At 36.8% G+C, this 20,446-nt stretch overlaps 1 protein-coding gene across 1 annotated transcript in view; it reads left to right on the top strand.

The window, feature by feature from the left end:
• Nucleotides 1-19,902, top strand: part of LOC140154381 (uncharacterized) — a 171,013-nt gene extending 151,111 nt beyond the window's left edge. The window contains exons 145-164 of the mRNA XM_072176948.1: nucleotides 705-931; nucleotides 1,302-1,467; nucleotides 3,488-3,607; nucleotides 4,094-4,232; nucleotides 4,658-4,770; nucleotides 5,242-5,463; nucleotides 6,227-6,322; nucleotides 7,471-7,713; nucleotides 8,051-8,230; nucleotides 8,394-8,513; nucleotides 8,963-9,157; nucleotides 10,010-10,174; nucleotides 10,841-11,004; nucleotides 11,493-11,655; nucleotides 12,756-12,972; nucleotides 13,466-13,678; nucleotides 14,620-15,008; nucleotides 15,563-15,781; nucleotides 16,199-16,359; nucleotides 17,532-19,902. Coding sequence (XP_072033049.1) covers nucleotides 705-931; nucleotides 1,302-1,467; nucleotides 3,488-3,607; nucleotides 4,094-4,232; nucleotides 4,658-4,770; nucleotides 5,242-5,463; nucleotides 6,227-6,322; nucleotides 7,471-7,713; nucleotides 8,051-8,230; nucleotides 8,394-8,513; nucleotides 8,963-9,157; nucleotides 10,010-10,174; nucleotides 10,841-11,004; nucleotides 11,493-11,655; nucleotides 12,756-12,972; nucleotides 13,466-13,678; nucleotides 14,620-15,008; nucleotides 15,563-15,781; nucleotides 16,199-16,359; nucleotides 17,532-17,832 — 3,813 coding nt within the window. The 3' untranslated portion in view covers nucleotides 17,833-19,902. The remainder of the gene's footprint in view (nucleotides 1-704; nucleotides 932-1,301; nucleotides 1,468-3,487; nucleotides 3,608-4,093; nucleotides 4,233-4,657; nucleotides 4,771-5,241; nucleotides 5,464-6,226; nucleotides 6,323-7,470; nucleotides 7,714-8,050; nucleotides 8,231-8,393; nucleotides 8,514-8,962; nucleotides 9,158-10,009; nucleotides 10,175-10,840; nucleotides 11,005-11,492; nucleotides 11,656-12,755; nucleotides 12,973-13,465; nucleotides 13,679-14,619; nucleotides 15,009-15,562; nucleotides 15,782-16,198; nucleotides 16,360-17,531) is intronic.
• Nucleotides 19,903-20,446: the final 544 nt, after the last annotated feature.

A 20,446-nucleotide genomic window follows, 5' to 3' on the forward strand; every position in this document is an offset into this window, starting at 1 on the left:
GGGGTCTAAGGTTCAAATTCCGGGGTACTAAGTTTACTACCACTACTTTGTTCATCTTCTCTCCTTTTCTTATCTTCTTAAACTTCCGAGAGCAAAAAAGTATGCTTGATGTAAGGGTTAAACATAATTATAAAATCAAATAATCAGCAGAGTAAAGTGTTAAGTTAACCAATATATAAATCAGTAAAGTTAAATCGGTAACATTAAACATATATTCATCTGGTATTCATCTGTATTTTGAAATTATTATGAAATGAAATTGGGACAGTTTGAAAGTTACATTAACCCTAACACGCCTGAGTACTACAAAATACTACTTGATATACGCGCTGTTCCTGCGTGCATCCTACGTGGTGTGATGACGAAGTGATATATAGGCACGGTTTCGCTAGCCAGCGAAGCCCAAGACCTGTGGCAAAGTGTCGCAGAGCCAGTAGTTGGCATGCGAGGGGTCTCGGGTTCGAATTCCACCCGGAGCAAACAACTTCTTTCTTTGTTTTTTCTCTCTATTCTTTCCTTCTTTCCCTTCCCGTCGCCAAAAAGCCCCTGGCAGGTTAGGGTTAGTGCACAACAATCAAACTTATGGTATGATAGTCACTACTAGAAAACCAATTAAGTCAGTTTAGTCTCAATACTATATATAGTGCTGGTAACATAATGTCTTTCTCTAATACAAATTTATGACATCTTGTCATCATTTATAGTCCCTAGAACAGAAGAAAGAAACAGCTTTGAAAGAAATGCAGAATGAGCTGCGAAAGAATCTTCAAAATGCGCAGACAGAAGAGGATCAACAGAAGATGCTTGATGAATTCATGAGCAGAGCTGCCAAAGCTGCTGAAGATATGGAGAAAGAGAAACAGAACCAGTTGAATACATTGCGTAAGAAGCTTGCTGAGAGGCGCTCTCGCATGAAGAAACAACTGCATGAGTAAGTGTTGAGTTATTCTTGTGGCAGATTTCTAATTGGGATTTTCTTATGTTAATGGTTTAATTGATCCAAAATGAGGGAAACGCAACCTTTAAAAGTGAAAGGTTAGAAACAAATAAAGTTAAACTATGTGTGAAATTAATTATGAGAAAGATTTTTAATGCAAGTCTCCTCATACATAATTGACAGCCAATGAAAGAATTTATTGACCATCTATTCGCTGAAAAGCAATATTTTGGATAAAAAGTAAAAGCATAATAAAGAACAATAACACACCAGTGTAAATACTGCCTGGTGTGAGTAATATTATGACTACACATTGCTTCTCAAATTCAAGCTAAAAAAAGAAAAATTGTATGTTTGAATGCAGTAAACACATGATGGAAGCCAACCAGGAGGGTCTGAGTGAAGACATTGTCCCTGTGATGAGTCACCAAGATGACAAAGAGATTGATTCTGATCTGAAGAAATTGATGAGACAACAGGCATTGTTGATATCTGAGCTTAGTAAAGCTTATGCTGCAGATGATGCTCATGTAAGTTGCATATGTTTTGAATGATTTCCTGGTTTGTTTATGCATTAAGGTTATACGATGTATTGTTGGTCGAAGCTAATTCATAGCGGCGTGTAGAAGAATTCAAATATCACAGATATACTTTTGTAGGTCCTGTGGTTCTTGAGTTATGTTGTAAAGAGGATGAAACAACAACACTTTTGTAAAACATACATAACTCATTAACAACAATAAATTAAGCACGTTTTCAAAGTATATGATTTGTAGAATGTACTTTTGCAAAACATCAAAGTGTTATTTTTCAATAATATATTGATTCAGATAATGAAAATTTTTTTTGGCTGCTCCGACCAATAATACCTTAATAATACCTTGTATACCCTTAAGTCAGATTATCTTGCTATTTTGTTGAAAGTAGGTTTATAAGCTTTCAATGTGAATTTAATTCTTAAAAAAGCAGCACGTATACCAAGAAATATTTTTTAAAGGGTAAAATGCTTCTGTTTGTCACCCGGTCTGAAAATGTTGTCTTCAACTCGGATAAAAAACTATTTATTTGCTTGATAAATTGTATTGTTGTAAACTTAGAATATAACTTCAATTAGTATGGGAGAGAGGTTATGGTCATGTTTTTTATGTTGGGCACCAGTTGCGTAGCATGTGTATTTTTCAAACAAATCACATGCTTTTACAGGTTTGGTACTATAACTTCAAAAGTTTACATTAGAACCCAATAAAAGTATATATTCTAAGAGCATATACTCAGACGATTTCAGAAACAATACAATGGGAGTCATTATACAGGGTGACCCATATAATATACAGGGTGTAACAAGCAAAATAAGGATGAAAATATTAATTCAGTTAGGGGTGTTACCCCTCGACGTACATTGATAATGTAAAGTTTTGACACATGTTTAATATAGTTAACTTAATTGCCCACCCAGCCATATGGAATTTTTAGCGGTCAAGTACTTCAATTATGTAAATACAGGGTGGTCAAAAATCTATCAATATTTATATAAATTTCTTCAAAACACCCCTTATCTGGCACTGGAGATGCAAATTTTCATGATTGAGGCATGTAACTAGATGTAAAATAAGCTCAACAATCCAGTTTTGAAAGTTAAAAGAGAATTCGACAAAGCGTTTTCGTAAAAAGGAAGTTTTTGGATCAAAAGTGAGCATGAGGGCGCTCTTTCAGATTTGTCGCAAACTTTCTTTGTTTTACTAGTTTTTAGTTTACTGAAGTAAAGAGGATCACAACCAAGGTCTGCTTAAGAAATTTGAGTCTTTTCTCATGTTTTGTTTGTCCATAGCACCCTTTTGAATGTTGCCTACATTAAATCCCTATTCAAATACATAGAGGGTAACGAACTTTATTAATGTAGCAACAAGTAATTAGTAATTGTCTAATTAACACATACTGAGGCAATGAATGCTAAATATGATATCACTTGGCTGAGATCAAGTACAGATAAGTAGAAATCCATCAATAATGTTTATTGAAGATCATGTGGCGGAGGATCACCATTGTACAGCATTGTGATCCTCCGTCACATGATCCTCCGCCACATGAGCCACCCCTGACTAATTAGACTTAACAAGTTTCAGTAATTAGTACAAATGAAAATCATACATTTTTGTTTCAGAAATTGAAAGACCAATGTCTAAGGAAAAAAATAGTACTAAACAAGCTCATAATAAATATCAAATAAACAAGCTACATGCATGTAAACATGTCTTGATGAGTAAGAATGCAACAAAGCCACCCTTTTTAGGTGCCCAGTATACAAAACATGACCTTATTTGGGCCTCACTGGCCTTTTACTTTCTTCCACCATTTTCACAATTGTCATTTTGTTTATATTTATTTTGTATATTTTTAATGTAATATGGAAAATAAAGTTGATAGTTGGTTAATAGAACTACCTGTAATATATTTGACTACGCTTATGATTATTGATACACACACAATATGTAAGTTCCCTGGTAACAAACCATTTAAAGCTGACCTAACTTGACATTTTTGTCCTTGTAGGAGAACGATGAGAGTCGTCGCAAACGGTTGGATGAAGAGATGGAGGAGAGAATTCGTTTGTTGAATCTCAATTCGGTTGGTGGACCTCAGCTTGCAGCGTTGACTGAAGATATGACAAGGGTAAGTCGTGCACACTGCTTACTGTTTAGATTATATTAATTTCAACCCAAGTGTGATATAAAATTGGATCAATTGAGCCCATATTTATTGGTTGAGCAATGAGTTTTCAAATATTGGATGAGACGTAGCTGAGTCAAACATTTTAAAACTCATAGTGAGACCAATAAATATTGGGCCTAAAGCATCCAATTTTATCATTATTATATTTTGGATCCAATATTTTCACACGCTTGGATTCATCGAAACATAATAATGTATTTTATAGCGCATTTGAAAATATATGCACAAGCTTGAATATATGCAGTGTATTTCTCTAAATTGTTACAAAATATGTGCATTTATCAATCTGCAATCCATTTTTCACAAAGCACTTATTTGATATATTCAGTGTAATTGAAGTTTGTCAGTGATAAATTCTTTCTGAAATGCGATATTAGCATGGACTGACAATAAGGACTTTAACAAAAATGAATTGCCTTTCAACAGGAAACTGACCAAACTAACCAGATGGGATTGACCATGAAACAGAAGATGAAAGCCAAAATGAAGAACAGACGTAATAAGAAACCCGCTATTCCTCAAGACATCAAACCAGGATCTAAGGAAGAAGAGGAATATCTCAGAGGTAAGCAAAATAGTGTTTGCTAACTGTTGAGCAATTTTGTGAAATTGTACATATTTCAAATCCAATAAAACAACTTACGGTTGATATGTTAGCCTTCGATACACACTATTGTTATTATGTTACTTTTACCATATTGCATACTAAATGAGTCACTGGAAACTAAGAATTATAATAGTTTTGTCTCAATTTTAATCTTCCATACACCCCTCCCCTTTCCCCACCAATCAATGTTGGAAGAAGCTGTGGTGAAGATGAGCATGTTATGCAGTACAACATTGTACAGGAGTAGAAGGGGAACCATTTCCAATATTTTTTCTGAGATTTTGTTCAGTAATACATTAACACTCTACATACAGAGAAAAAGATGTGTTGTTTCCCAAATTTTACCATTTGATTTATTATTTGAATATGATTATTTCCATTAGTTCAACAAAGCCAGGGAGATGCTGATGATGAGTTCAGCGTGCATGCTGCCATGATGATTGTCCAGGAGTTGGCTGACGAAGATCAACGCAAGAGACATGAGACTGCCCTCAAGGTAAGAGGTCAAATGTCAGAGTCAGCATCAGCTATCAAATGGGGTTGTATATTTTAATGCCAAGAAAAAGGTTGTAAAGACCCTTTTACTTCAACCATAAAAAAGTCCAAATTTATGTTCGCAGTGAATATATATTCATATATTGTATTCTGAAAGTTAAATACAGTGGCATGCCTAAAGGTATCTTTAGGGCTTCAATGCCAATGATTTCTGAAAAATCATATAAATTCAGCCTATTTTGAGCATGTCACACTTTTAGCATTGAGGAGTATCAAGCAGAAGCAGTGACACCTAGATGGGTTTCTAGCCTCCAAGGTTTGAAGGTTCATGAGCATGCCTCTGCTACTCCTGCCTTCTCTTCCAACATTATTGAAGTCGCACATAAACTTAAAATAAGTAGGATTGAATTGGAATAATCTCTATGAGGAGCTCAGTTAAAATACTATTAATTGATAATTATTTGAAATGCAGGGATTATTAAGTGAAGAAGAAGACAAAAATGATGATGAAAGAGCAGCTATTGTGGCACAATACCTGGAGGATGTAAACACCCTGACTGGTAAGCTGGATAAGGAACGTGCTAGCCAGAGGGATAACATGCTGGCTAAATTGGCTGCCAGGAAACGTCTTAAGGAGGAAGTCACTAAGGAGGATGCTGCTAATAGAGAATTGGACTTCATCAGTAAGAACCAGGTAAGGCATTACAGTAAAACAATAATAATCATTGTGATGGGACACATAAAACTGACATTTTAGCGATCTGACATCCGGGCATGTAGTCCTCTTTGGACACAATTTTGGGTTGTGTGAGTAGCAATTTGGTCATCAGCAGGGACATGCAGCAACACTGCAAATAAAATCACATTGAGTTTTCAGCACTTGACCCCTATTCTTTAACACCTGTCCCCTATTCTTTAACACTCGAGACACACATTCTCATAAACCTGTCATGAGATGTCACACAACCACTACAGGTGTGACATTGCTTTTGGATGTATACAGATGACCTAGGAATTGTCAAGGTAAACGTTTGACCATTATTGGAAAGCAAGGTTTCATTAATGTACTTTCATTTGCATATATTTCTCAATACTGTCAAAAGATAAAAAAAAAAAAAGGTCAAAAGATATATTTCTGAATACTAGCAACACATTTTTTTTTTAAAGTGACCAAGATTAAGAATAAAAGTATTTTAAGTAAAATAATGGTTTTACTTATGTTTAAAGAGATGATTAATGCATGGATACAGACTGTAGCAATATTTTTCTCCTGTACACATTGGATGCTTGCCATTTCAAATTGATGGATAAATAAAATTACAGAACAAAAGCCTGTACCAATAATCAGTCTCAATAATTTTGATTTCATTTGTTGAGACAAAAACCTTGAATCAAGGCTTTAATTGCCCAAGTAAACTAATATAATATATGTGTGTTGTGATCTTGCTTTGCTATAGGTGCTGAGAGGTGACACTGATGGGTCTGATACAATAGAAGCAATTGTTAGTCAGTCTACAACTGATGAATCAGTAGCACAAAAGGATCAACTTCTGGTAAGTATACTAATGTCAGGGCTGTAAATAACTAACTCTTTTTTTAAAGAGATACAGTAGAAACAACAGTGTAATGTTTCTAACAAGTACTGTTATATGCAAGTTTAGTAAGGCAATAGTACTAAAATTAATTAAGGTACAAAGTTGCAAATTAGATAATAAACTGAGCTCAAAAAGAAACTTATAATTTTTCACAAGGTCATATCTTGAAATCCTGTCCATCAAATTGAACCAAAATTACACACAGATTTACTTCAATACTCTACTCTTAACACATATCAGTAACCAAGCAGTTATCCAACTGACACAACAGCAAAATGCACTGACACGGGACAGCTTCCTGGACCACATTCACAGCCCAGCCCTGTTTCATGAAAAAAGTGTATGAAAAGCAGAAAGCAGCACCGTTTTATCATCTGTGCAAGGATCTTGTGTGCATTCTCACAGATTTTTTGTCCTGGGTGCCAAATGTTGGGCTGTGAAAGTGAAGGAAGTCCAGGAAGCTGTCCCATGACAGTGCATTTTGCTGTTGTGTCAGTTGGACAACTGCATAGTTAGTGACATGTGTTTAGAGTAGAATATTAAGGTAATCCTGTGTGTAATTTTGGTTCATTTTGATTGACAGTATTAAAGATATGACCTTGTGATTCACAAGTTGTAAAAAAATATAAGTTTCTTTTTGAGCTCAGTTTAGTAACACCTGCTGATTTTATATACATACTTAGATGGATAGCCCCAGGGGATATCATTCCATCAAAGCTTCATAAACTAAAGTTTATATTTGTTCATTTTTTTAAATGGTCGCTCCGTGCGGAAACACACTTGGGTCCTGATGGGACCAGGCTCAAACAAAATGCTCAAGCCAGGCTAAAAGCCCTATATAAGCATGCTAGCCTATATGGAAAGAATCAAAGAGAGAAAAAGATCAATTAAAAGAAGGACACTTCCAACAATCAAGTAAACAACTTTCTTTATCCACTAAAGTTGCTGCCGTGAGATTCACACAGACTCAAAAAGTACAAATAATTGGAATATTATAAAGATAATTAATTTTTATGTGGTTTAATGTAATGTGCATATTGAAAAGTATAGGCCTAAAGCTCACAAGTAATAATCACTGAAATCTTTCAAAATATGTTTCCTAACAGGAGGACCAAATAAAACGACAAGCTGACTTGGAAACCAAACAACAGCAAGATCTAAGAGATACAGCTGCACAACTGGAAAAAGAGTCTAAAGAAGGCTTGAAATCTATTGAGGCTCAAATGGATAGTCAGAAAGATGATCTGATATCTAAACAAGAGAGAGCATTTGAGAAAGAGATGTTGCTAAAGAGGAAACAGATGTCAGAAGATGAAAGCAAGGAAATTATGGAACAACATAAAGCAGATGTAAGAAAGTAATAGATTGATTGGTTGATTGATTGATTGATTGATTGATTGATTGTTTGATTGATTGATTGATTGATTGATTGATTTAGTTATGTAAAATATTATATGGATCACCTGCATCAAGACAGAAGAACTGAACTTGTACCAAGTTTGCAAAGACTGTTCCCCTTGTTCATCAAATATGCGTGCACATGCCAAAACAAAATAAACATGAGTCTTACTGAACTAGACTGAATTATATAATTTTTTTAACAAAGTCAAACTTTCAGGTTGTATAATTCTTATCCATAGGCCTATCTGACATTTGCTATTTTTGTGTATTTGTAAACAACTCTAGATCGCTAAGCTTGCTGAAAGTATGGATGGTGAGAAGGAAAGACAGAAGAAGGCCCTTGCAGATAGAATTGCGGAACGCCGACAACAAAAACAAAATAGCCTGAAACAGAGACATGCAGTAGAGATGGACCAAGAGCTTGTGAAACAGAGGAAAGAAAGAGATTTTCTTGGTGACGTACAGGTAATAAGGGTGGGAATGGAGGGAAGACATAAAACAGACAGATTAAGACAGACAGACAAACATAGGATTAATTTAGTTTATCAAATTTTCTCCTTTTTCTTGGAATATGGACTTCAACTCATTAGAATCTAATTTGATTTCCTGTTTCTCTTGTAATTGACAGCTGAAATCTGTAGAGCGTCCAACTTTGGAAGGTTCCTTGGAGAAAGAAGAGACTGGAAAGGCAGAAAACATCATATACAAGGTGCTCAAGCAGAGGCATATCAAGGAACAAATTCACCAGGTAAAGTTTCTTACTGAATTTGATTTATTTTAAACTTTCTTGGTGCAACTTGCCAAGGCACTGAATATACTGCAATAACAGTGGGTTTTGTGGTCCAGGCTTTCTTTTCCTATTGAATACTAAAAGTGACAGCATCAGCTTGTAGATGGTTATATTTAGAAATATATCCCACAGTCTCTTGCAAAGCATGTTTGCAGACCTTAATATGCAAGAGTGTGGTAGTTGTTTCCATATAAAATGTATAATGTAAATACTGAGGGTGAGATACATCAGAATCTGCTAGCATTCAATTACCAATTTTTCAAAAAGCTTACTTCTTGTCTTTACATATACAATGAAAGTCCAAAAATTGATTGTTGACAGTTCATGGAATGTGAAAGTAAGAGAAAAAAACTGCATTTATTATTGTTCACATGCAAATGTTAATCCATTTCATATTGGTATTACAGGAAGAACAAATGGAAAAAGAGAAAGAGGCAGCTATTGGTCAAGCCAAATCTGATGCATTGGATCAGAGACAAACTGAGAGGAATCAACTAGTGGAGGCACAGCAAAAGGAATTCTTGGAACTCATAGCTAATTCAGGATCATTGAAAGCAGACGACTTGGCTGACAAGAAAGCAGAATTACAGAGGCAACATAAGGTATGTATTTCTATGAATGTAATATTTTACGGTTGACGGAGGTCTGCAGTAGGTCACAATTGCATGCCGAATGCAGTAAATATATCGACCTCGGTTTGTAGATATATTTCTTACTCTGTATCACACACAGCTATGCACAAAAAAAATCTGCCAGTTTGGTCCTTGGTTTGCCAATTATACCGTAAACTTTCACCTAATGGAGCTATGGGCTCCCTTGACATAACTGGAATTTTAGACACAAACTAAAAGTGCCCTCCCATAAAAATCCCGCCAGTAAATAAGGGCATGTAACCTTAATTCGTTTTGGGATTTTTAGAGGAGGCAGCTCTCTATTTGTACATGGAATTTACCCCAAGGCAAAGGAGCTTAGGTGCACCATTAGGCAAACATTTACAGTATGTCAATTCAGACAGCCTCAGTTTGTTAGCAATACACAATGTCCACAGTTGCTGGCAGGCATAGATAGAGTGTGTATGTGTGGGGTGTGTGGGTGTGTGAATGTATCCTGAGAGCAATCTTTAAAAATCTGAAAATTACATGGATGCTGTGCACCTGTAGCTTAAAGGTCCACAACCGTTGGCCTGGTCAACTGGTAGGTGACCTTGTCCTTATAGATCACCCTCCTGTATACTTGTATACTTGTCTGGACTTAGGTGGTGTCTGGACTGACATGCCCTGGGCCATATAACTCAATTATGTAGTTCATTATTCCAGATGTGGTGGTGGACCTTTAATATTGTGACATTTAAAGCAATTCACAGCTATGTATTAACCAACTCTCATCAGGATACAAGCGTGTTTCCATTTGGAGCAATAATTTAATATAACATGTTTCTCTCAATTAATATCTAGAAACAACTAGGAGAATTTGACAAGCTGACCAATCAGAGAATAGACCAAGCTGGCAGGGATTGTCTACCATCCATTGAAGTACAACAAGCCAATGCTAGACTGGCGCTGAAGGAAAAGCAGCTCAAGGAACTTGCGGATGCCATGAGAGATCTTTCACCTCATGAGGTATGTATGACAACAAATAAATATAAGCAGAAGTTGCTTGTAGGATGCATTGTTAGTTCTCTTCCACTAATTTATAGCCAGTGCCATGCACTTTGACGCTGAAATACTCAGGATATAGGCCTAATTAAAAGAATAGTATACAAGTGATACATGGTCAGAGGGGAAATAGGGCAAAATATTTCTCCCATGGTACCCGGCTGTGAGCTTATCTCCCTCAACCCAGCGGGTGAGGGATGATAGGCCTACAGCTAGTAGGCTAGTCAAAAATAAGGCACATGGAAATTATTCTGTGTTGTTTGTGATTGGCCAATGAATTGACATGATTAGCTCATGACTACACTACCAGATTCCTATTGCTGCTGACCCCAGAGGTACACCCATGTGAATCACATGTACAGTACACACACTGGTACCGGACTGGTACCACAAAGTAGCTGGGCAGCAGTGTACCTCTGGGGTCGGCAATTACAGAAATCTGTTAGTGTATTTATGAAATGTATAATATACAGTCTAAAATAGTTTTTTTTTCCATTATCAAACTTTTTTCCTCTTGAAAAAAACCCAACAAATCCAAGCATGATGTTGTGTGCTGCAGCTTATTTTTTCACATCAACAAAAACAAAATTATTAATCTCTCACAATTTTTGATTGTTTTTTTTTTTGCAGGTTCTTGTTCAACAATACACTGATGCAGCTGAGAAGGCTGCGCAAGAGGCCAAGCACTTCAGGGAAACCAAGATGAAAGAAATGCAAGATGATATCAACCGCATCAAAGCAGAGAAAAAGAAACGAGAAGACGAAAGGCGACGCAAGATGGAACAAGAAATTGCGTAAGTTTATCATGGGGGCGTTTCATTTCAGTGTTTTGGGGACACAATCCTGGGGCAGAATTATGCCTTTTCATCAAAATTCTGAATAGTTTTCAAATTCATCTTTGAATATGACTTATTATTTGAGAGGCCATGGTATTCAGTCAGTTTTGATGATAAAAAGAAAGTATAATGGAATGGCATGGGAAATCCCAGGGGCTACGTATCTGTTTATTGCTTTAAGAGCATGCACAAAGGGGTGCATCCCCTCCACTTCGTCCAGCATCTAGAGGAATCACATCCAGTTGGGAAAATTTGACATTATTTTTTACCCAGTTTGGTTTCAGGGGAACTGATAGCGTTTACTCCCATGTTGGGAAATCCTGTATATATATTTGCCCCAAATGGATTGCCTTTACATTGTGTTATCAGACAACCCAAGAGGGGTTGAGTATGCCACTAAAGCAGGTTCACAGAGTATAGCATTTCATATTTATTTCCTTTTATAGTGGTTTAGAAGCTGAGCTTGAGCAAGATAAACTAAGAGATGAACAAAGAGAAGAGGAACGCGAGAGACAGAAGATGCAGACTTCAGAGAAACAGAAGCAAGAAAGAGAGCGTCGTCTGCAACAGGATATGGCTCAGAATGAAGGCAATAAAGAAATGCAGGAGGTACTGAAACATAATATGCAGATAATGCATGCACTTACACACACACCCCCACACCCCTGCTCGAACATTACATGAATTCAACATTCACACTTTTTTAATGATATTTTGTTCATCTTTTGGGAGGACTAAGAGATAGACTTATTTCAGATTTACTCGGCTTACAAAAATAGCCACAGTCCTTATGAATGGTCATACGCCATTGATTTTACAGTTGTAAGAGGACAAGATGTTGATTCAGCTGTCAACCATAATATTTTGACTAAATGCCTCATATGTTTTAATCTAGTGGCATTTTTCAAACTCTATAATTTATTTTGATACACCTTGTATTAAAACTCACATTTTGTGCTAAATTTCTTTTATTGTAATAATTATATAAACCTTTTTATGACCATTTATTGAACACATTACTTGTGATCAACATCGATTCGAGTTCTCCTTATGCATACCATACTGCTTTTGTTGAAAATAGGCTTCGAAGGTGGCAGTGCTGATGTTCTACCAATGAACTATTTAGAGAATAAACGATAGGAATTTTTATTTTGCCTATCCTCTACCGTGTGATAGACGACAGGCAGGTCCAATATTTTGAGTAGTGGATGCCGGCGCAGCGCGTGCGAGTATTCCGCACTGCGTCTACGCATACAACGCGATACATATGCGCACCTCTATGAGCGTGTTATGCATTATCAACACTCATGATGACGTGGGGTCGTCTACAGCCTGATAGACGACACCCAAAATCATGCGATTGTCCAATCAGATTATGTGTCTACTAATAGACCACTCCCACTGACTAAGAATTCTCAATGGCACTCTACATAGCTTTACACGAATCCAGCCTGTTGCCTTATCACCACAGGTCAACCATTGCAATGACTGTGTCACTTGCTAATGTAGCTTTTAAGCCTTGTCATTCATAAGCTCTAAGTAAGCAAAGAGAAGAAAACACAGTTCAAAGAACTATTCCCAAGCCACCTTCACAAGAGAAGGTTATAATAAAGTGTTCATCATTAATAGGATGAAATAAGGCTCCGAATGTGATAGCGGTTGTGATCTAACAATAAATAACTTCTCATGTAACTTGATTTTTAATACAGAAACTGATGAAGGAACATTTAGAAGGCATGCAGAAATATGAGGAATCGCAGCGTCGAGAACAAGACAAGAGCCGTGCCCAAATGAAAGCTAGGTTGGAAGCCAGACGTAAGAAGAAGGAAGAACAAGGGCTGTCCAAGATTAAGAACCAGGTGGAAGAGCAAGCTGATGTAGATGAGAGGCGAACCCAAGACCAGCTCAATCTGATTAACCAGCAGGGTAAATATGTTTGTGTTGCTGCTTTGAGAAACTAGATTTCACTTCTTTAAAGTTGTGATTTATGTGCATTTTCTAGGTTGCATATCTAGTTGTTGTTGTGTAGTGGTAGCCACAACTTTCCATTGTGACCTGGTGATGTTTCAACGTACAGTGCTTGAAATAAGCCAAAATCTCCAACAGCATCTATGTACAGGCCCTCTTCAATTTTAATATTCCAGGCTTGCATTTCAGGGGTAAATCCAGGGGGAGGGTTTGCATGGTCTATGACTAAAACAGCCTATGCTATTCTTGCCACTGGACACCCCAGGTTGGGATTTTTCTTGATGAGATTCATTAGGTTTTTAAGGTGAAATTGATTATATGGCACCAACTATACATCAATGACTAAAAAGTCATGTGACTTTATAATTTTCTGGAAATGTCAGTATTAAATCCCATGCAGTGACTCCTAGGTCCTCATACACATGTTATTTTCATCTTTATCTATACATAGGAGCCAATGAACTGAACAAAACCAACAGCAATTCCCTACGCCTTGAGGCTCCAAAAGATTGGGCTCAGAAGGAAGAAGACAGTAAGCATCAATTGCCAGCTGGTCTCAACGAATCCATCTTCTCATCTGTCTTAGAGTCACCACTGTTTAAGGATCTGCAGGAGATAGAAGAAGTTGTCAAGAACTCTGCTGTTAACAAACCTGGAGTCAGAGGTAGGGTCCATCACATCAACTCCTATAAATGATAAAAGTGGTTTTCTAATTTAGGTGTTAGATATGTGCCATTAGGCCTATAAAATAAACGCCATGATGTCAGGTAAAAGTCATTGAACATAGTAAAAGTTCTAAGTCGGCAAAAACATCTAAATCCAGCCTATGGCCCAACACTTTACTTGGAAAACCGCTTTTATCATTTACTTTGCATGCCGACGTAGCAACCTTGTCGTATAAATGTTTGCACTCCTGGCCAAGCTGACATCAGTGATTTACAATTATTGCTCTGATATTTGACATTTATTAACACTGCCTTCCAGAAGAAAAGGAATTTGAAGGATATGTAGACAAATTGTTTGGACATTCAGTTGCCATTAGAACTTAGTTGGTTTAAAAAAAATAATGTATCCTCATTTTATATCTTCACATTTATATTCATTCAAAGGGAAAACTACAGATTGCTATAAACCATCCCGTTATAGGCACTGAAGTGCCTAAAGTGAGGTGCTGAGTGTGGACAGTGACAGTGACCGAAATACCATTACACTGAATAAACTATAATAGCTATGCTATCATCATTAGATGTAACACCAGGGCACGGAATAAGAATTCCCAATTTCTTATTTCTTGAGCCAAGGGCTAAGAGCAAATTTTTTTTTTTATCTTTTCCTTCATTCTGTTTCTTTCTAGTTTTCTCCTCATACCGGCCAGCATGCTTAATATAAGCTTGGCTTGAGCATTTTGAGCCTGGCCCCATCAGGACCCAAGTGTGTGTCCCCCCGGACCGTTTGGTTAAGCAAACACAAAGGGCTGATTTTTTTTGTAATCTGGGCTATGTCAGTATATAAATAACAATAAATACATTGTGGCAAATATCAATATGGGGAAAAGGTTACCCAAAATGCTATAGTCAATGAATTCTTTTATGTTGCATTTATTAGGTGCTGTATCTGATTCATTCATTGATGTCAAAGATGCTCAGTGGCTTCTTGGTGATGATCTGACCCCACTTGATATCGACGGTATCACACCCAGTCAATTTGTTGTCTACCGATTTGGTGTCTTTATGATCCGCTACTTGCGACGTGTCATGAACACACCAGATGTGACTCTACTTCTGGCGTCAGCACTGCCACCAAACAACTATGAGAAGAATATGTTCCGTAGATCTTTCTTCTACCAGCATGCAAAGAAGATCCTATTTGTGAGACAAGAGAGACTGGAATCTGTGGGTGAATTCCTGCTGGTTATAGCTCATTGTTTGGCTCACATTAAGACAGGAGATCTAACTAATGATAGTGATCCTGGTTTTATGAGACTATTCTATACGGTAAGGATCCTGATGCAAATTGTGTAATACATATAGCTAACAAGGGCAGTGTTGCAAAAATATACATTGTCGCCAAAACAATTACACTGTTAGCATTCTAAAGTGACTAAATGCTATTCAGGTAAATATTATCCTCAGCTATTGCAAATTTCCTATGCTTTGAATATTTGTTTACAGTCAGAAATTGAATAAATCTAAAATATCCCTTTGTAATGTCCTAGGCTACATTTGCTAAAGTTGGTTCATTTGACCTTCCCAATCATACCAATATATCATAAGCAAGCATATAGTTCTCCCATTAATGCATTGTATAGACCACATGTGATGTCATTGCCCGGCAATTTCCATTGTTATTTGCCCTGCAGTGTGTGTACGCATCCCCCACCAAATTTCATATTGTACAAGAAACATTGAACAGTGTAGCGGTTCGTTCAAGCATATAGACCGGTCCTTTGCCTTTGTTGATAAACAATGATGTCAAGTGGTCTATAGCTAGTAAATTGTTTATCTTCATGTCCATATCATTTTCTCTATTATTATTTTATTCTTACCAGGCACTCAAAATTATCTGCCAAGACATGTTCTTTGCTCGTTGTCGTGAGTCGACGGTTACAAAATCACTTGTCACCAGAAGAGACACATCCTCACAAGGACAGACCATTTTGGAGTCTGCATTCAGACACACTGGCAACAGTACAGATAAGGCAAATGTGGTTGGTGAGCTGCTCAACCTGAGAGCTAGGGCTCCTGTGGAGGCACACTTTGCTGAACCGGTAAATATGAATATGATAGGGTTAGGATGTAGATATAGTATTTTGATGTGGATTTATATGAATGTTGAATGAAAAGTATATATTGGTAAAAATGTGTGTTTAGGGACAAAATGAAGGTATAGATTGATTAAAGGAGTGGATGACTACTATTAAACGTAATATCTGCTAGTGTCCTCCAATTAGTATTATGTGAAATAGGCCTGTGTTGTTATTTGGTGGATAGAGGTGTGGTCCTGGATATTGATAAATAGGGAAATGGATCAGTAACTAGTGTAAAGATAACCTAGTGAGAGAGGCAATCGTAAAATTGCCCTGTTAGTACCTCTTAGATAATTTGATTGTTCTGTACAAGTTCTCACTAATGAACACAACTGTGCTATATTTTAGACAAGTTTTCTTATTTCTTGCAATACTCAGGATATCAAAGAAAGACTGAACGAGGCCAGGCACCAATCAGAGAACTCCAAACTACGTGAATATTTGACTACACACGGTGGAACACCAATAGCAAGTGATTTTGTTGCAGCACGACTTAAAGAATTACGTGGACAAAAGGAATCATCCAGTCAACAAGACAGGTTGGTAGACCGGAATTTGTTTTTTTTCTTTTCTTTAATTCACCAATGAATGGAAAAATCAAGCTTTGTCTTGTTTTTATGTCCCACCAAATTGACAAAACTGTTCAAAATAGGCCAAAAAGGCCATTTTCGTGGGAGGGGGGTTAAGTCCACTTTTTGCGTGTATGCATATTTATTTTTGGCTATGGGTCTGATTGTGGCTATCTTCACCTATTTGGCTATATGCCTGATTGTGGCTACCTTCCCCTATTTAAGGTATTTGTTGGACAATGAATTATTTACCATGGGTCAAGAGGGCAATTTAAGTACCCATCATCATCATCATCAGTCGGCTGCGGAGCAGGCGACTACAAGCTTTCTCCAACTATTGCGATCTTGGGCAAGCGCAACAATTTTGTTTGGCTGCAACATCCCTTCAGTATCTCCCAGGAGGTGCTGGACATACTGTAAATACAGTGTGCGCGGTCATCCCGGTTTCCTCTTCCCATGTGGTGAAATATAAAGGGCATATTCTTTCACAGGCTCGTCGTCTTCAAGGCGCAGTATATGGCCGAGAAATTTGAGTTGATGAATCTTGACTCTGGCAACCAGTGGAGTGGTGTTGGTCAGATTGTAGATGGTTTCATTTGGAATCCGATCCACACGCTTGATGTTTAACATGACTCTGTAGCAAGATGTTGCAAAGGCATTGATTTTGTTTTCCATGTCCTTAGTGATTACCCATGACTCACACCCGTACAGAAAGACAGTAACACAAGTTGTCTCAAACAGCTTGATTTTTGTTTCGATTGGCAGGGATGGGCTTCTCCAAAGGCGTTCCAGTTTCCAGAAAGCTGCCCAGGCTAGTGCTTTTCTTCTTTTTAGGTCTCCAGCACTAGAGCCCATCTTGGATCCCAAGTACTTAAAGTCTGTGACATGGTTGATAGTACTACCATAGACTTCAAGTGCTGGTTGGGCGTTACAGTTTGCAGTCATATATTCTGTCTTAGGTGCGCTGATGACAAGGCCTAGATCTGCTGCTGCAGTTGCAGTCCTAGTAAGCTGCGACTGGGCCCGGGCTGGGGAAGATTCCAACAGGGCAATATCATCAGCAAAATCCAGGTCATTCAGCATCCTAGCAGGATATGGCCCACTTTTATTAATTATATCCATATCATTTGCTGTTCCTACAGGCCAGAAATATCTGAGGCGGCAAAACACTCTATCGTCCGTAGCAACCAAGAACTTGTAGAGCTTCAAATCCATCAGCTTGAAAGACAAGTTGACGACCTCAACATCCAACTAGCGGAGGTGATGACCCAGAAGCAGACAATACAAGAGGGTGTTAAACAAGCCCAGACTACAGGTGTTGCACCACAAGGAGAGACAAACAGCGTCCTACAAATGCAACTTAGTACGCTCAGTCTCAAAGCTGATAATTTGTTGAAGAAAATTGCACAAGTTGAGAGTGAGATTGCCAAGAAGAAAAAATAAACATCCAAAAATGATGTTATCCGGTGCTTCCGACATAACAATATTTTGTTAAAGAAATTATACCTGTGGTATTTATAGTGTGTGAGTAAAAGGTAGACATTTTTGAGCACTGTAAACAAAGAATTAATGACAAAAAATTTTCAAGGAACAATTTCTATATTTTTCCAATGTCTACAGAATAATATATATATTGACAATAAAATAATTAATGTTTATGATGTCATTTTTATAAAGTGTAGTTGTAAAGTTACGCTGAGGTGGAATTTTAACATAACTTCATTATTTGTAACGAACAATTTTTGTAAAGAATAATATAGTTGTAAAATATAGTTGTATGTAGAGAATGTATTTTATATACGGAATAATTGTAATGAAATATGGTCATTTTTTAATTTAAAAGAATTGTCTTTTGTACTGTATATTACCAAAACAACGCAAATCTAGTACTAGTGAAATGTAAAAAGATGTATTTTTCTAAACTTTAAATTGATTGTCTGTAATGCAATATTAAAGTACTCCCCCTACCTCAGGAAATGTGGGGCACTGGTGGGGATTGTAAGCTGATATTACATTGGGGTAGGGCATGCAGGGTTTTGTAACTTGTGTAGTCTGCTGCCCCTGCAACTCAGGAGATTGGATGGTAGCCAAACAATATTATAATGCCTACAGGGATAACCAGAGGTCAGGGAATGCACTTACATGCAATTGGTCTGATAATGTTTGCACATTCCCTGAGATGGGGGTCAGAAAGTACATGAATAAAGCATAAGTGAAAGCAAACAAATATTGGATCAAATAAATCAAATTGTGTACGAAATTGATCCATTGGACACCCAGTGGTTTGCTCTTTTAGAGCTGAGACTATACTATTCTCAGTTTATAAATAATGGACTATTCCAGTTGAAATCCATACTCCCCATATGAAAGACATGACCTTAATTTCCCACATGGGGAGTGTGAATTTCAAATGGGGTTACCTGAATGTGTGACTCCATTTGAAATCTACACCACTTGTGTGGAAGATTAAGGTCATGTCTTCCATAGGGGGTGTATGAATTTCAACTGGAATTGCATAATGTGACCGCTTTGTTTGTTTGCAATAGTATAAAAAAGGTTGTCATTAATAAAATTAAGGGAGTAACATTTTCATATGGTAGGAAAATAAATTGTTTGAGGGCATCAAAATATTTATTCAGTGGGGTAAAAAGCATTAACGGATATTAACACATTTGAGGGGACTGGGGCATTTTCATTCATTTTCCTTATTTTTTGCTACATTCTCAAGTTGGGTTTTAATATGCTCCTCAAGTCGCTTGGACAGACCATTTCAATGATGAAAACGGTCATATTTCGCTACTTTATAAATCTTTAATTAATCATAGTCATTGACAGAAAAATATTTCAGGTCAAGCAATAGAGAATTTTCTTACAATCAACAAAATAGTATTATGTGACCCAAGTGTAAATTTACAGTATTGAGTTTTAAGCGAATATTTTTGTAATGTATTTTTGTAAATATTCTTAAGTAATTCAGGAGTTCAATATCACCTTGATAACATAAACACCTTGATCATGTGTATGCAATGTTTTATGAATTTCACATTCCATCCGAAGTATGTATACAAGGTATTTCACAAATCAATATCCGTCCTATGTTAGTTGATGTGAACAAGTTGAAAAAAAATGTACTTTTAAATAGATTTAGGTATATGGAAATCGATGCCATGTAATTTGATGTGCTTTCAGAATGTGTATGTATTTTATAGTACTTTTTTCCGTCCATTTTCCAGTAAAAAATAAGTGATGATGTATATTTTGATATGAATGGTCTATTTGATGTAAGTGTAAGCATACATTTTTTTACTGATTTTTAATATATTGTAGAGTATAGTATGTATAATTACGTAATTATATAAAATGCTTTGTCGTAAAACCCAAATTGTTTTCAAAAGAAATTAGAAACAAATTTCACCTTGAGCAAGTTTCACAAATTAAAGTGATTCTCAGAAAGTAGGTATGCACAACATTGATTTTGACTACTAGAGCAGCAGCACTTTGAAATGTGCAAAACATGGAAGGGCTATATATAGAGAGAATATACATTGCACTTCCTTCATCTGTTGTTCTGTACTACCTCTGCCAATAAATGGCACAACAGACATTTTTGATGAAATCAATTTTCATCTTAAAAGGGCGCAGGCACTTGGTTTTTACCTACTTTCATCCGAAATTCAAATCTAACCCTAAATTCAACCCTGTAAAATTGGTGTGCATAATTACAAGTCTGTCCAAAATTATCTCAAATTATTTCCAAGTATTCAGCGCAATGAGATGTTGTCTGATATTTTTGTGCTATATACAAAGCAGATTCAACCCATCGTGGGACGTTTTTCCAACAAATCCAGGCTGCCAGTTAATCATCTGTACCTGGTCGTCAGTATGATATGCATGATGGCCCGGAAGCCTGAATTTGTTTGAAAAACGTCCTACGATGGGTTGAATCTGCTATAGTTGTTGTGCTCTTTAGTCATGATGGGGCCATGTTATGCTTGACCAGTCTCACACATTTCACCTGTTTTTCTATAACTTCCCTTGTGTGTGTACACATTAATTG

Source organism: Amphiura filiformis, chromosome 6 (genome assembly GCF_039555335.1).
Source record: "Amphiura filiformis chromosome 6, Afil_fr2py, whole genome shotgun sequence".
NCBI classification, from domain to species: domain Eukaryota; kingdom Metazoa; phylum Echinodermata; class Ophiuroidea; order Amphilepidida; family Amphiuridae; genus Amphiura; species Amphiura filiformis.